A 17,115-nucleotide genomic window follows, 5' to 3' on the forward strand; every position below is an offset into this window, starting at 1 on the left:
AGATGACAAGTGAATTTTATTTTTGCAAAACAATCACTATACAGGAACAAATACATTTGCAAATTGGATTGAAAAAACATGAACTAACTACCACCAGCCATTCAAGAAATGCCTCTCTATGATAACAGGCTCTAGAGTTATCAGAAAACACAGGTTTATCACAGCGTACTATTTTCCGTTAAAGCCCAACATAGAGAAGATGCTAAGATTTTCTCTTTGCTAAAGTTGAAGTGTCTTTGTTTATCTGTTTGACCTTCCAACAGTGAGAACTAATTGCCTGGCCATTAAAAAAACTCATTAAAAAACTGCGGAGCTCTGTGCCAGTGGCTACAAACATTTTCCTAACAATCTGACATGATAAAATATTTTGATTCAGAAATGGTTTCTTAGAAGGAACATTTCATAACCTGGTTTCCAAACATGAGGAATTAACACAGTGCTGCAGAACCTTAAAATCCATACAGGCTGCCTTTCTGTGCCCCTTACATAATACATGTAGGAAAAACAATACACATTTTGAGTTTGCTTTAGCATGACTCCAGTCAGAATTTCTTCTGAGCCACGTCTAGTATTTGTGAATTCACTTTTTCCTGTTCTATGGTCATTTGTGTTCTTGGATGTCTGAATTACCTAATTCATTTCTTCCTACTCTGTTTTCTGGGGAGAGATATTCTTTGTGTTGAATTCAAACCTGCCCTGACCAAAACATTCCTTGATGAGGAACAATTTAAGATCTCAATTTAAAAGACAAAACAACCAACCACCCACAACCAAGAACAACATACAAACAAATCAGCCAGTCTTGTTGATTAATTTGGCTTTAACTGGTAGGAAAATCCTTTCTATGTTGGAGACCAGCCAATCAAGAAATTCTGGACTGGTTCTTTGTCATTGTTAGAGAAACTATCATTCATAAAACCTTGGTACACATGCATAATTATTACAATCCAAATGATTCAGTACAGACGTTTAAAAACCTGTTACATTTTTTTCTCTGCTATATCAGTGCTGATAACGCACTGCAGAGTTTGTGGAACACCCCCACATCCCAAGTGGTGTTGAAAGGCACATGTCTGTATTGGGTTATTACAATACAGAGTGGTTTGTTCTGGCACTAAACAACAAACTAGGAATGCTTTTCAAATTAGTAAGATCAAATTTACTCTCCTGATTAACTCTGTGAGACGTAGCATACTGCCAGCTGTGCCTATGTAACCATAACTGACTAGCAGTTAAAACAATAACAGTGTTCCTGCCCTCGCCTCCCTTGGTAGTTGTTAACATTGTTGAGCAGTCTTTCTGTTCTGGAGCTGGCTGTGCAAGTGCATGCTGGGACACTGTTTGCATCAAACATGCTTTAAGATGCAAATTCCTACTATATCACAGTTTGATGAATGTCATGTACTAACCTTCCAGTTACAGAACAGATCTACCATATAATTCCAAGTTTTATTTTCTAGTTCACCAAAGTTTTACTTCCATGGCCAGAAGCTATTTATAACTATTTTTTAACCATTATCATTGCTCATGGAAGAAAAAGTGTCAGTGGTCTTACTGTATGTAGCTACATTCTTATTACTTACAGTAAGATTTTATATAAGCTATAATTTAGCTTTCCATGCCAAAGTGAAAGCACCTCTTTTCCATTTTGCCTATTCTGATTCCAGACCTCTCTATTCTCTCCTTGGTCTATCGTTGTGATTTGCTTTGTGCCATCCATTTGTCATTTATTGTAAGGTTCCCTGGTCAGGGTACCATATAAAAATCATAATGTATTTATGTAAATAAAACTACTGGGCTAGCAGGACTGCCCTTGAATTTAATTTACACTAATGGCCAAGTACATTACACAGTGTAATCTGATCTTGTAAGTTTCATGAACTACACCTTATCAGACATGCTACAGGGATTTTGTTAACTGAGGGGATTTTTTTGGATATCAGTAAAATTACTTGTACTCAAAGGGCCAGATTTTATAACATGCGCGCAGGCGTAGATGTGTGCGTGCAACCCGGCGCAAAATAGGCTCAGCGCGCGCAGTGGCAGATTTTCGGGGTTATGCGCATACGTTATGTGCGTAACCCTTTGAAAATCTACCCCAAAGTATGGAAAGTTAGAATAAAATTCAGATTGTTTAGGTTTTTTTAAACATCCATGTGTTGCGGTTTGTGTGTACATCCCCGTCCCCCATTATTCTGTAACTCTGAAACGGCTGGACTTAGCTCCACCAAACTTTGTGTGCTGGTAGGTCCTCAAGGGGACATTAGAATGTTCTACTTTTGAAAGTTCGTGAGGGATATTGGGGTGGAGAGGGGGCATGGCAAGGGGGAAAAATTAGCAATTTCCCCTAAAAATTCTCCCCTCCCCTCCGTATACTCTTGAAACAGTTAGCCATAGCTCTAGTAAATGTTTTAATTCAATTTGTGTGGTAGTAGGCCCTCTGGGGAATATCAGTCTTTTCCACTTTTGAAAGTTGGTGAGTGGTTTTGGAGGGGAGGCACAGGAGGGGGCTAACGTTACCAATTTTCCCATAAGAAATGCATGGGATGTTGAACTGAGGCTATTTAAAATCCTACTTTTTACAGGGTTTTTTTTTTTGCTTTGATAAATTGTTTGTGATACAGAAAACCATTGTAGTAAGGTTAACTAAGATCCTTGGTAATAGCTAGAATGAACACACTTCTGATAGTGATGGCCATGCCTGCAATACTGTCTATTAGCCCTACTATTTCATCCATTATTCTCACCTATTTTAAATCTTCTTACGCATGGCTTAGCTGTCTGAACTCAAAATATCTTATTTCTTTTTTAGGGTATGTCTTCTCTTTCTGTCTTGACTAGAATGTAAGCTCCAAGGAGCAGGGACAGTCCATTATGTGTCTTTGTACAGCGCTATGTACATCTGGTATGCACTATACAAAGAATTAATAATAATACAAATCATAATAATCCTGGAAGGAAGCTATTCTTATACTATCATGGTAACTTGTTCAGACATGCCCCTGTTACATCTTGTCTACCATTATCCTACATATTCTTACATGAAAATCACCAAAACACCATTCCCATGAGAAACGCTGTGCTTATTATAAACAGCCCAAGGACACTGCAACAAAGATCCACTGACCCACTTCATATCACTTTTAAAAGTTCGAGTGCCTTTTGTATAAAAAGATTCATATAAAATGCACTGGACACACTTCCAAGTGCAAAGGAGCTCCTGCATTAACCAAAAGCAAAACTGGGAAAGTCCTGTAATTTTTCTACAGACTGCTGCCTAAGGCAAATTTAGCTGCCACCCATTACAGAATTTTTAAGAATACTGATTTGGCTCATTCTTCTATTGTAATACGGTAAGATGTTGTGGCCTGTTTTAAATATATTGTGCCGTCTTCCTCTGAATACTATTAATTTAGCAAATGTTAAAATGCAGAGGAAAATGCATCCTTCATTGGCTCAGCTTCTACTAAATACCTGGTTCTGCTAAGATGGGCAACACAGAGGGGAGCTTCCAACGAAGGGTTTTATACAGTCTCTAAATTTATTCCTCATCAGGTAAATGCAATCCGTTGCCCAGGAGCAAAGTGCTCTGCTCACGCTAGGTTTCTCAAGGTGTCATATTTTTTTAAAATATGGTCCTCTTTGATTACAGCATTGAGTGCAGATATGCCTACGTGTGTGTTGAGGGAACTGAGTTCCCTTGTTGCACTAATAATCACAGGTACTCCTTTTTGGAGAGTACCTTATTGCCCACTTATTAAAATCTAAAAACTCTTGAAACCTTCAGGATTCTTTGGAGTTTTGTGATTTTGTTTCTAATTGAACCTCTACTTGATGATAACTCCCCTTTATTACCCTTCTAAAACACTACCTGCCCTGTTAAGTCCTTTAAAACATGTTTTTTTCATGCACACTTTTGGATACACTTTAGTTCTGCTTGACCTGAGCGTGTGCATTGAGTTTTAACTGATGCTTCATACGTCCATTTTACTGGCTTCTGATTTTCTTTCAAGGTTGTTTCATTTTTTTTAATTCAAAAAGACATCACTGGAATAGAAGTATAGCTGCCTATTTCTCCATGTGAATTTCAACTTTAGCATACAAAAACAATAAATGCACTATTCTGTGCTCACCGAGGAGATTAAAAAGTAGTAATTTAAATTTCTAGATACAAGTTCCTGAATCTAACACCAACTGTTTGAAGACCTTTCCTTGCCATGTGGAGCCTACAAACTCAGATTTGGTGGATGCGGTAATTGTTTTGCTAGCAGTACAGAAGAGACTTGCATCTGGCACTAATAGAGGGTCACAGCTTGCAGTTCTGACAGAAAGCAATTTCATGCTAAACATTGTTTGCCCCTTTTTTTTTTTTGCTGTATTTTTAAATAGGAATAAAACCCTAACATCTACCATACTTGTACATACCTAAAACTGCAACAGCAAAGGGTGCAAAAGACACAGATACTGTGAATAAAGAAGTATAATATTCAAGTATATGAGGGAGTATCACAAATGGCCACAGAGAAATATATCTATCTATCTATAATACTGTATCAAACAGATGGAAAGGATGTGAAACCGGTAGTGAATACACAAACTTAGTTGCTTAACCGACATTCTAATCAGACATAAGTCCATTGCAACAGAAGTGCTTTGTTTCGGTTGTTACTCTTTTATAACACTTCCTAAAACAAAACAAAAAAATTAAATTGCCTTCCAATTTCTTCCCCCCCCCCCCCCACCTCCCCAATTCATTACACTGCAAATAATTTATTTCATCATTTAACCCATTGGCTGATGCAAGTATCCAGACCCATGGCAATTAATAACTTAAAAGGAATTTTTTTCCATTCCCTTTTTTAAATATATCTATCTATATATTTATAAAATAATACTAGATGTTCTTGCATGCCCTTAATTCTGTAAGCAGATTCTTTAGCTGGTGAAAGAGACAAATAGGTGTCGCTTCCACCTATGAATGGAAATGTGAAAATGGGCAGCTTGGACACAGGCTGAGAGGTTCTTCAGAACGGGGTGGGTGGGTGGGTAGCCTTCAGGCACATGTAAAGGCATAAATATAGTTTAATCATAGTACTCCATGCAAGGCAGATCAGGGCAAGAGTGCCTGTCCTAGATGATATACTACAAGTGTACCCATGGACAAAGCCAGTGTCTTCCTGTGGTAGATGGAAATCAGGTCAATTGCTGCAGCCATGTAGGATTATTATTTTTTGTTATTATTTTTTTTTATTTATTGTATCATTATTACAGTCTCTTGGGTTGTGATTTCTTTTAGCTTTCAAAATGGAATGCATTTAACACACCTGCTCTGAGCCTTAATCTTGCCAAGAGCTCATGCCTAAATATTATTACTTCATACACTGTTTCAGGACGGGGCACATTCATAAGCCTTGCTTGGCTAGGGCTGCTGTGACATCTTCAGCCAGGGTGGCGAGCTGGGGGGATTCAAGCAGATTGATGCTGCCTGAGGAGGAGACGTTGCTGAGTCGGCGTGGTGATGCGACACCGGAGCAGCCTGGTGACTGGGTGATAATCTCGGCTCCATGATCCACACGGGCTTTGGCCTGCTCTCTGAAATGCAGCTTCTGGCTGTCAATCTGCTTAAGAAAAGCAACAACATCTCTAATTACAATGTATATATAAGTCTCCCTTTGCTTTAAGCACCACTTGTCTTTTATTGTGGAAAGTGTCCTGTTTGTGATAAAAGTGACTTTAGGGAATCATAGGCCTCCTACGAAACCTTTTATGCAATGAAAACAGAAATGTGCACCTAGATTCAGAAGTGGCAACGTGTGGCTGAGAGCTTCAAGCATGCAAATACATATTGCAAAAATACTAACAGTTTCACGAAAGAGCATAGACACTGACTTTGCTTAAGAGATTGGAGAGGTGAACTAATCTTTGAGTGGTACCAACATTCCTCAAGGCTCCAGACTAACTTTCTTTGAAATGGCACAATGAAGAAGTAGAACAGAAGCTCGAACCAAGCAGGGCAAGTATGAAGAAAGGTTTACTGGGACTGTTTTCAAACTGACCTCACCATGACAAAGACTGTGTGGACTTTTTACCTCTGGGCTTTGTACCAGCTCTCAAACCTGAAAGTACAAGCAGACTTTTGCTTTGAAAGTTGCCGTGGGTGCAGCATAGCCTCTCACACCTTCCTTTTCTGCAGGTAGGTTTTTGCTGGAACTCTATTAAGAACTGGCCAGGTATTCACTTCCAGTCCTCAGGGGATGCAAATGGGCCAGGATGTCAGGATACCTGTAATGAATATACATGAGATGGATTTGCATATATTTGAGGCAGAATGCATGCAAATCTATCTCATGCATATTCATTAGAGATGACCTGAAGACCTGACCTCTTTGCAGCCCTCAGGCACTGGAAGAATACCTGTGTTTTAGCTGTTAAATAGTTTAGTTATTTAGGACTTCTTGATATAATTATCTCAGATTTCCCTAGAACTCTTCATGTGCTTTTCTTAACACTTTTGAAGTCACACTGATTCTACTTTGCTCTGTCTTTTTGCGATGGACTGCATTACCCATTTAAGTGGTGTTGAAAGGGACCAGAAAGATAGCACTGATAACGGAAGTTGCACTTTTATTTACAAAGTAGGTCAGCCAGTGGTTCAGTTCCAATTAAACATTTTTGAAGGCAAAATTTTCCATATATGAAAACTTGAAAGTATTTGGATGTCTTTCTATTACAGTTTAATTTCTTTTTTAAGACTGTCATCCTGGCCAATAGTTACAGTAGGTAGTTATTCTATAGAGAGCTTTCCACTTCTGACATCAGGGCCATACCACCATAAATTCTTCAGGACCTTTCCATTGCGAGTTCATCGTTGCTGTGCTTACCTTGATATTGCCGCCTCCTGGCATGTGGTGGGCATTCTCAAGAGAGCCAACTTTTGCATGAGCCTTTTCCTTGAAATCCAGCTTTACACTCTCAATTTTCACATGTCCGCCTCCTGCCCAAACAGAGAATCAGGACTGAGAGTAAATTAGCAATGCTATTGTTATAAGGACAAATATGTTAGAACTTGAGAAAGAAACTTTTTCATTGACTGAGAGCTCCTCCTGGCTGTGCGCAATATCTTTATGAATAGTACTGAGTGTGCAGCCAGTTTTATCTCTTCACGGTCTTTATACACATCAAAGAATGTAAAACTCACATTGATTAAAGCAGCATTATACTGGCTAAAATCAGCAAAACGTTCCAACAAAGAAAGGATCCCTGTAATGTAATAGAGGATGGTGGCTGCTGTTTATTTAGCACTGTTCTTTTGTAATCATATAGAACTATGCTTTAAACAAAATATAGTCACAGTAAAAACATTTTTTTAATCTAATGCCATTTCCTCTTTCTGCTGGATTACATCAACAAGATTATTACAGAATGTTATTTTAAGAGTTGAAATAGGCCCAAGGAAGTAGAGGGAAAAAAGAAGCAGGCAAATATATTTATTACATAGATAAATGACTACAGATATATAAATATAGTGAGAAATGAATATAGATATATAAATACAGTGATTTTTTTTAAATATAATTTTGCCTGTTCTCTTTCTTTCTCCTCCTGAGCTCCTAAAGAACAATCCTATATTAAAAATCCTAATAATTAAAATAAACCAGTGCATGATGTAGACACTTCTGCCCATGCATCTCCAATTAAAAACTATTTATGTGCAGATAAAAATGATTAGTATATAGCATTGTATAGTAGCATCACACAATTGCATTTCATGTTAGCTGGAAACAATTTGATTTCAGATTGCTATATTTTGCAAAAATTATTTCTTTTCACTGAACTGATCAGCAGACAGAATAACACAACTACTGTAACATCTGGTTAAGGGCACAACTTTGCAAATTTGCAGATGATATAAAAATATTCAAAGTAGTTAAAATAAAAGTGAATTGTGAGGAACTGCAGAAGGAAAAGTGTAAAGTGATGCTAAGATTGAAAAAGAATCCTAATTGTAATTGCAAGGCTGGGTTCCATATTAGGAGTCACCACGAAGGAAAAAGATCTTGGAGTCGTTTTTCACAATATGTTAAAATCCTCTGCTTAGTGTGCAGTGGTGGTCAAAAAAAGCAAATAGAATGCTACGAATTATTTGGAAAGGAATGAAGAATAAAACTGAAAATATCATAATGCCATTAAGACCAGTAGACATACCTTGAAACTAATGGGTAGCAGATTTAAAACAAATTGGAGAAAGTTTTTTTCACTCTGCATAATCAAGCTGTGGAATTTGTTGCCAGAGGATGTGGTCAAGGCATCTAACATAGCTAGATTTAAAAGGGGTAATAAACAAGTTCCTGAAGGAAAAGTCTGAAGTGCTTAAGAGGCAAAAATAAAATAAAGTCAAATAAAAATAAATTATTAGATAGGGAGACATGGAAAACCTACCACTTATCCCTGGGAGTGAGCAACAAGGAATGGATCTACCCTTTGGGATTTGCTAACCTGGATTGGAGATTATCAGAGAAAGGATGATGGCTCAGTGGACCTTAACTAGCTTAGCACATTTTATGTTATTATCCAGGTCTCCAGGAATTCTTAGCCTCCAATGCAGAAAAAAATTGCTGAAAGGATGTCCGAGACCACATCAAAGCATAGTCAAGGACCTGTGAGCAGGGCCAAAGTGTAAGAAAGGCTTCCTACTTTGAATCTATTAGACTTTGACTCAGCATGGCCAACACCAAGACAGGCTTAGGAAACTTAACTTGAATCGATGCCAACATGCTGAGTGACAAAGGGAAGCTGCTGAGAGGAGAAATGGCTTGATGTGCCAAGGGGAGTCAAAGTACTTGGTGCCAGGTCTTTGACACACTTGGACGGTAACTTCCAAACCGGCACATTGGCACACATTTACGCGTGTGCATTGGCCTGGGCCTATGTACATGGCTATTTTATAACTTGCACCTAATTTTAAGTGGACCCGCACATAGGTACACAAATCCCACGTCTAACATGTAAGTCAGGGGATTTTAAGAGGGGCACATGCCCACAACATTCCCTGTTTACCAGTTCATCCAATTACAAGCTAGGTCCTCCAACCCCCCCTGGCTTGATAGCCTACACTTTCCCCAGTTACTCCAGACCCTTTAAACCCCCTTAGAAATGTCTCAATCCTTTTATTTTATAACTTACACATCATCTATAGCAGAAGTAAAGTTATGCGGCAGGGGATCTTGGCGTGCACCCAGGGTGCATAAGAATTTACGAGCACAACTCTTGGCCAGGTCCAAAAATGACCATGCCCCACCCAGGCCAAGGCCAAACTCACACCCCTCCTCTTTTTGTAAACTTTTGAGATGTGCATGCCACGGCATATAGGCGCTTTTTAAAATATGATTGCCGCATGCGAGCCCAACTTCTTTATGCATCCCCTAATTTCTGCACATGCTGGGCTTTTAAAATTCACCTTTTGGTATGGTGAGTGAACAATTTGGTGATTCTTCTGTCCAGTTCTGCCTCAAAGAGTGCAGATGACAAGATCCTCCACACTGTCTAGAGATCAGTGCCAAAGGCTCTAGACTGGATCTCTTGAGACTGGTGTAATGTTTTGTGAAACTAGGAGGCAGAGCTCATCTCCAGACACAGCCACTTTGGAAAGCATGGAAACTCCTGCACCTCCTGGCTCTCTAAGCCGTCTGTCAAAAAGATGAATCAGTGCTTCAAAACCTCCATCCAGGGTTCAGCATTGACTCTCTTCAGATTATTGCTTCTGTGCTAAGAGCCCTGACCTTGGCATGAGTGGGGGAAATGAAATTTTTCTTAACTCCTGTGCCTATCCTTAGTCTGAGAAGCCAAAGAGGTTGAAGGCCTCTTTAATGTGCCTATCCACCAATGGTTGGTGAAGATCTATGGTCCTTGGGTTGAGCCTTCAATGCCAGCTTCAAAAAACTGGACTTTAGTTCACTGGCAAAGAAAATTAGAAACCTCTCCTTCTGGGATCAACCTTCTTTAGTGATATCATGCACACAGATGTCATGGCCAAGGCATTGTGGGAGCACATCTTCAGAGTTATTTTGGCCATTCCATCAGGGGGCAATGTGGACACCCGGGACCGGGGCCTTCCAGGAGCCCTCAAAAGCAGGTGGCCAGCAGCACCCAGTGAGGACATCTTCAGCATTGTTTCGGCCATTTCATCAGGCAGCAGCATGGACACTTGGGATCGGGTCCTTTCAGAAGCCCTCAAAAGCAGGCAGCCAGTGGCACGCCACCACTGGTGCACTGAAGCCACATGCCTATGGGTTGTGCCCCTTCTTTCATTTTTTGGATTTTCTTCTTTCTTCTCATTATGGGGAAAAAGAGGGAGGGTAAGACCAGGACTCCTACTGCCATATCTACTCTGGTGAGTGGCCCCCTTGATACTCATTTCTTCTGCATAAATACTGCTTCTGATTCAAGACTCATTGATGTCTCTGGTGAGGCCACTCTAGGTTCTGGAGCCCCTTCCCCGCCTCTTCCCCCCTTTGATGACTTCTTCCAGAAGGAACACGGAAGATCTAATCCCCTCCCAAGTAGAAGTATTACCAGAGGGTTGAGAGGTGAATCCTTCTGGAGATTTATGTTCTGATACTGTTGGCAATATTTTTCAGATGCCTGGCGTATTGCATGAAGGACTGAAGTTAGAGTTTCTTCTCATGAGGTCACTTCCCACTGCAAAATTGTCTTAGGAGTTGCAGTTTCTATTCCTGCACCAGTCAATCTGTCTGTTCTGCTGAAAGTCTTTCTGAGCCCAGTGAGGTTACATTTAAAGACAGCTGGATTGTGGTTACCCATATTGAATCATCATTAGCCCCTAAAGTAGGGCAATTGTGTGCTTTATTTGCTTTAACTACTGCAAAGTTATCCGACTTGGACTCTAAAGTTAAGAAGTAACAGGAAATTTGATATCTATTTCTGAATCTGTTAATACATTACAGTCATCTATGGTCACTAATCTGAAAGATTGTTTAATGATACATAATAAGTTAGAAATGTTGGAGAATAATTTGAGAGCAAAAAACCTTCATATTTTGAATCTCCCTAAATCTCGTTTGATATCTATCAAGGAATTATTTAAAAATATATGAGTGAACATTTACAGATTCTACCTGATAAGGAAATAACCATGTCCAGATGTTATTTCCTAGGATTTAAAAAGGAGGTTAGACAAGAAGATAGCACTAATCCTTTAACATCTTTTGACAGTGCTTAACATAACCACATTTCCACAAGATCCATCTGAGCATATTTCAACTAGGGCAACTTTGGTTGTCACTTTTATAATTGAGCAGGATAAAGAGTTGATCCTTAGACAATACTGCAAATATAAAAACGCTGTCTTTTGTGGACATAGAGTCCAAGTCTTTCCTAACGTATCTCAGGAGACTCAACTCTACAGGAAAATCTTTTTATAGTTAAAAACACGTTATTTCTTTGGGTGCTTCCTATTTTTTTTTATTTCTTTGCAAATGCATTGTCACCTTATCAGGTAACCAGTATTTTCTGACAGATCCATTGCATTTAGAGATTTTTATTGCTGACAAATGTGTTGGTAGCATATAGGGAGAGAGTTAATGATTGGGGTACAAGTACATTTGTTTAATACTTGGCCTTGGAACATATGCTATACGTTTATAGTTGTTTTCCTCTGATTGTTTTTCCTTAAAGCTCCATTAGCTGAGGACTTATATTTGATGCATATTGTTACTTATTTTTTTTTGTTTACTTTATTGAATATTACCAGGTACATGCATATATTTCCTTTATTCTTTTCATGTTTAATGTGAAAAATTAAAAAAAAAAAGGCATTGTGGACTTATCTCAAACATTTGTAGAAAACTATTTGTTGGTCAATATGTTATGGGAGTCTCGGTTTAGTGGACCCTTGGGCCGACCCACTGGAGACTGGGAAAGAACGACACTGTCTCTATACAGTAGGCCGGTAGGCAGATGATCAGGCTGGACGTAGATGTAATTCACCCTGGAAGCTGGCACTCCCCTGGGAGGAGCTCGTAGGAGCCCAACCGCTGGGACTTAGATGTCTTCACCCTTGGAAGCCGAAGCCCCCCCCCCCCAGGAGGAGCCCATAGGAGCCCAGCCACTGGGACTTAGGTGATCGGTGGATCAGGACGGGTAACTGGAACCAGACTAACACAGTGACTACACTGTAACAGGGTACGGGTTCTGGAACCAGGCAGGAACTGCAAGACTCGGGTACTGGAACCAGGCAGGAACTGTAGCAAGCAGGCAGGAACCAAGCAGGTACTGTAGCAAGCAGGCAGGCAGGCAGGCAGGAACGGAGCGACGAAGACAAGCCAGATGCTCCGGGGCACAACGCAACAGGAAACCAGGAAGCTAACCCATTGCAAGGCAAAGACTGGCTGACCGTGGCCGACCTAAGAAGGCTGCGGCGTCTGACGTCAGGATCTGGGCGGAGTCACCCGTGGCGGGAAACAGCCTAGAAAAGCGCCCAAGTGGCGCGCGCGCCTAGGGGCTGAGCGTCCATGGGGGAGCTCTCCGTGGTGCAGTCCCAGCGGGGACACCGCCAACCTGGCCGCGAATTAGGCCTCAGGAGCCGGGAGCTGGTCCAGGAGAGTGAAGGTAAGGGACTGGCAGCGGCAGTAGCAGCCAGGACTGCAACATAATATGACATCTTTTAAAATCTCAACAGAACTTGAGCCCTTGGCTTACTTCATGGATATAGTGAGGAACATCAATAAGCCAAAATTAAACAAAGAAATTGTCTCTTCTATCAAAGACAATTCAAACAGATGAAAAAACTGGACTGGTGGCCTTTTGGCATGGCCATACTAAAGAAAAATATGCATGTTGGGTCAATGGTTTGGCAAAGAAAAATTAAAACTTCAAATGTTCAAATATATAAATAGGGCAATTTAGAGGGTTTAGACAAAAGATCTTTAAGAAACAATTAGCTTATCATACAGGGCTTTAGGAGACAGAACATGCCCTACAGTTTCAAGAGACAAAAATGGATTTAGAGAAGTTAAAGAGGAACATATGGAGGTAAGAAGGAAAAAAACCTAGAAGTGTTGAACAAATACTTTTGTTCAATGTTCACTGAAGAAGGAACTGGAGATATCCCATCAGCAGTTGACAGGGGTACATATGATAGTGGAGTAGAAGACACACTAGTTACAGAAGAAAGGGTTGTATAGAACTTGAAAAGTGGTCAAAGCTATGGCACTTGATGGGATACATCCTACAATATCAAAGGAGTTCAGAGATGTTCTAACAGATCCACGTGTGGATTTATTCACTCAAACTTTGGAGACAGAAATGGTTCTGCAGGAGTTGAAAAGGGCAAATGCTGTCCTCTTGATAAAAGTGGTACTAAGAAAGAGTTTGATAGTTATGTCATTTAGTCTTTTCTTGGTGCTGAGAAAATGAATAGAGACACTATTAAAGAAAAAACTAGTAAAACATCTGAAATCCAGTGACCCAAAACAGCATAATTTTACCAGGAAGGAGATCTTTTCAAACAAATCAAACCATCACTTTCTTTAACTGAGCAACTAGGGAATTAGATGGGAGGCATGTGTTTGATATGGTATACTTGGCATTTCAGCAAAGCTTTTGATACTGTTTCACATATGTGGTTCGTAAATAAACTGAGCAGGTGAGGAGTGGCCTGAAAGCCATCCCATGGATTAGAAACTGGTTGAATAATAGATAACAAAGGGCAGTAGTAACTGAGTTCACGCCAAGAAAAGAAGGGTGTTTGTTGGAATATGGTATGTCTGGTTCTGTTCAAGATTCTGCAGGAGTAGACAGCAATGATTTAAGAAAACTCAAGTAGCTGAGCTAAGCTTCAACATAATAAAGAAGACTCCAAACAAGTCAAAATGCGCAATACGTTATGAGGGGTGAGATAATGATGTACACCAAACAAGACAGAGACCGAATAGTGATCATTTCTGACAACCTCAAGGTAGCAAAACAGTATGTTAATGCAAGAGCCAGAGAAATGATAGTGTGCATAGCAGAAACATAACCAGTAGAAAAAAGGAGGTGGGTCATTGGTGAAACCTTACTAGACTATTGTGTTCACTTTTGGAGATACAAACAAAGACTTACAGACAAGACCTAATAAAATGGTACAGAGCCTGCACTAAAAGCCCAATGAAATAAAACTTAAGGAGTTAATTTTTAAAGCATTACATGCATAATATCATATATGCATGTAAGTAGCTTGTACTTGTGCAATCGATATTTTATAAAAGTCATAAGTACACACGTATTTTATGTTTCATGTGAACATTTATGCATGTAAAAAAGGGCAGTCTAGGGGCATTCTGGTGCTTGGACAAGTTGCCATTTTAAAAGACATGTGCACATATTTGGCAACTTAAGTAATTTTACACCTACTAATTATCTGGCTCAACTGATATTAGACTTGTTTATTGTGCATTATGGCTGGATGGGAAATCTGGGTGAATTGGGGAGTTCAGGCTGAAGAACCAGGAGGTTCTCAATAATCTGGAGAAATATTGAGCAAACTGGTGATAATTGGTAAACTTGCTAATTTCAATTACGCGTACGTTTTAAAATATGCAGACTTGCGAGTGTATATCAGGTTTCATGTAAGTCCTACTTTATTTTCAAGCATAAAATATGTGCACGTATATTTTTAACATAGATATGAAAAATATGCTTGCTCAATGCATTGAAATACACTTTCAATGCATTGCATATATTTGCACATATGTATATGTACGTGCATATGTAGCAGGGTAGAAATACATGTATTTTATAATATGTGAGTATATGATACGCACGGGTTATAAAATACTAATGTAGATCTCCACACAGCTATATCCACGTGTATATGTCACGCACGGAGTTGTTTGAAAGTTATCATCCCTGGACTTTAGTACGTATACCCTAGAGGAAAGGAGAGGAGAGATATTGAGACATAAAACATTCAAATACCTCAAAGGTATGATGTAATTGAAGCAAAGAGGATAGGAAGTGCTAGAACAAGAGGTCACAGTATGAGACTCAAACAGAATAGATTTATGAATAACATCAGAAAATAATAGCATTTCATGGAAAGTGTGGTGGATTCATGGAATGGCAAAAAACAGAAACAGAATTCAAGAAAGCATGCAATAAGCATAGAAGACCCCTACTTGTGAAAAAGTAAAGGTAAAAACCGTGTAGCAGGCAATGCACCATAAAATAAAGTTGGCAGACTAGAAAAGCCTTAAGGACCTTTTCTGCTGTCAGACTCCATGTTTCTATGTCTCTGATAGCTTTAATATAGCAACCCACATAATGCACCCAGTTTTACAACATGTAAACCATAGGTTTTTAATATAAACCTAGGATATGTACTAATTAACTAGTATGCCTAGACTATTCAGTCCTAAACTTTGTTTGCTGATTTACCTTATTTCCTGATAACCGCTGGCTACCTTGAATTGTGAGTCCATTTTCTTGAGTCACACAATTAAATTACTATTTAATGAATATTATGTCCAATAGGCTCAAACAGTGAGGAAGTCAAATCAGTCCTTTAAATACTATTGATGTGCTTTTGTCTGAAATGAAATAGGAAATATCAATGACATTTCTTATTTCCTTTCATTTTATAGACAAAACAAAAGAAAATTGAATTAAATTCTGTTTGGCTTTTGTTGTGTTTCCAAACACCTGTTCTTTTCTCCCCTCCCCCCAATCCCATACACCTTCAATAACCTCATAGGACCACTCCGCAGAAGCCTTCACTCAACTCTTCATGGAAAATTCCAACTATTCATTCTTCCTTTGATTCCTCCAGCTCCACCTCACTCACCTCAGGCTCAAGCTGCTCCAGTAATACTGTTACCCCTCCTCCAATCTTGGCTGGATCAACCCAATTCCCTCCAGATAGTATTCCATTGGCTGACTTCAGAACAATCTCTCCACAAAAGGTGAAGATCCTCCAAAAAATCAGTCAATCCATTAACCCTTTAGAGCCTCTCTCTCCCCCTCAACAAATTCATCGTAACCTGAAACATATCCCTGCCTCATGACTAACCAACATAATAAATGCCATTCTATCCCAAGGCTCCCTGCCCTGCTCACTAAAAAAACAAGAGGTAATCAAATCTATCTTGAAAAAAACAGGTTCTAACAAAAAAATAATAGTCCAGTATCTAGCCTTTGTTTCTTATTCATGTGTAAAAGGTGATTTACTTACAACTCCTATTTACTCATTTCATTTTACATTCTATTTTTCAGACACTTCCTAGACATCCTAGAAGAGGGTAACATCCTGCATTGGTACCAATCTGGCTTCAGGAAAGGCCATGGAACAGAATCCATTCTGTTAGCCATCATCAACAGTATTCACCTGCATGCAGACTAAGGTGGTGACTCCCTCCTAGTCCTTCTAGATCTCTCTGCTGCCTATGACCCTATTGATCATCAACTCCTGATGAAGCATTTAGGAGACACTGGCATTGAAGGCAATGCCCTTAAATGGTTTGAATCATATCTAACAGAACACTCTGAGGTCAATATTAAAAATTAAACATTTAAATGAATAACTTGGAATTAGATGGATAACTTGGATAACATGGATAACTTATGAGTTAGATGGATAACTTGCCATTTAGATGGCTAACTTGTGAGTTATCCATCTAAAAGGCTTTTAATATTGACCTCAGTTTGTCACATGGGCCATCAAATCGTCCAAGCCTAGCAATCTCACCTGTGGAGTGCCTCAGGACTCAGTCCTCTCCCCGATTCTTTTCAACATTTATATTCATCCAATCTGTGACCTCATTTAGTCCTTCAACACTGAATGCCACCTATATATGGATGACATTCAACTCTGCATCAAAATGGGTTCAGACCAAACCTCATCCATTACCAATCTCAATGACTGTCTTACAGCAGTAGCCCAAAGGCTTAGTAGCTGCAAACTCAAACTAAACCCCTCCAAACTGGAACTCCTCTGGCTCGGCTGTCAAGGTCATCCCCTTCAATCTCTACCTTCCCTGTCAAATGCCCACTTACAACCTAAGGAGTTAGTACGAGGCTTAGGAGCCCACAATCAGGATCTCACAATGGAAACTCACATCT

At 39.5% G+C, this 17,115-nt stretch overlaps 1 protein-coding gene across 1 annotated transcript in view; it reads right to left on the reverse strand.

The window, feature by feature from the left end:
- The window catches only part of MAP2 (microtubule associated protein 2), a 752,988-nt gene continuing 735,873 nt past the window's right edge, over positions 1 to 17,115 (reverse strand). The window contains exons 22-23 of the mRNA XM_029607915.1: positions 6,882 to 6,994; positions 1 to 5,618 (exon numbers count right to left, since the gene is read on the reverse strand). Of these exons, the coding sequence (XP_029463775.1) occupies positions 5,403 to 5,618; positions 6,882 to 6,994 (329 nt within the window). The 3' untranslated portion in view covers positions 1 to 5,402. The remainder of the gene's footprint in view (positions 5,619 to 6,881; positions 6,995 to 17,115) is intronic.

The sequence above is a fragment of the Rhinatrema bivittatum genome, chromosome 6, assembly GCF_901001135.1.
Source record: "Rhinatrema bivittatum chromosome 6, aRhiBiv1.1, whole genome shotgun sequence".
Taxonomy (NCBI): domain Eukaryota; kingdom Metazoa; phylum Chordata; class Amphibia; order Gymnophiona; family Rhinatrematidae; genus Rhinatrema; species Rhinatrema bivittatum.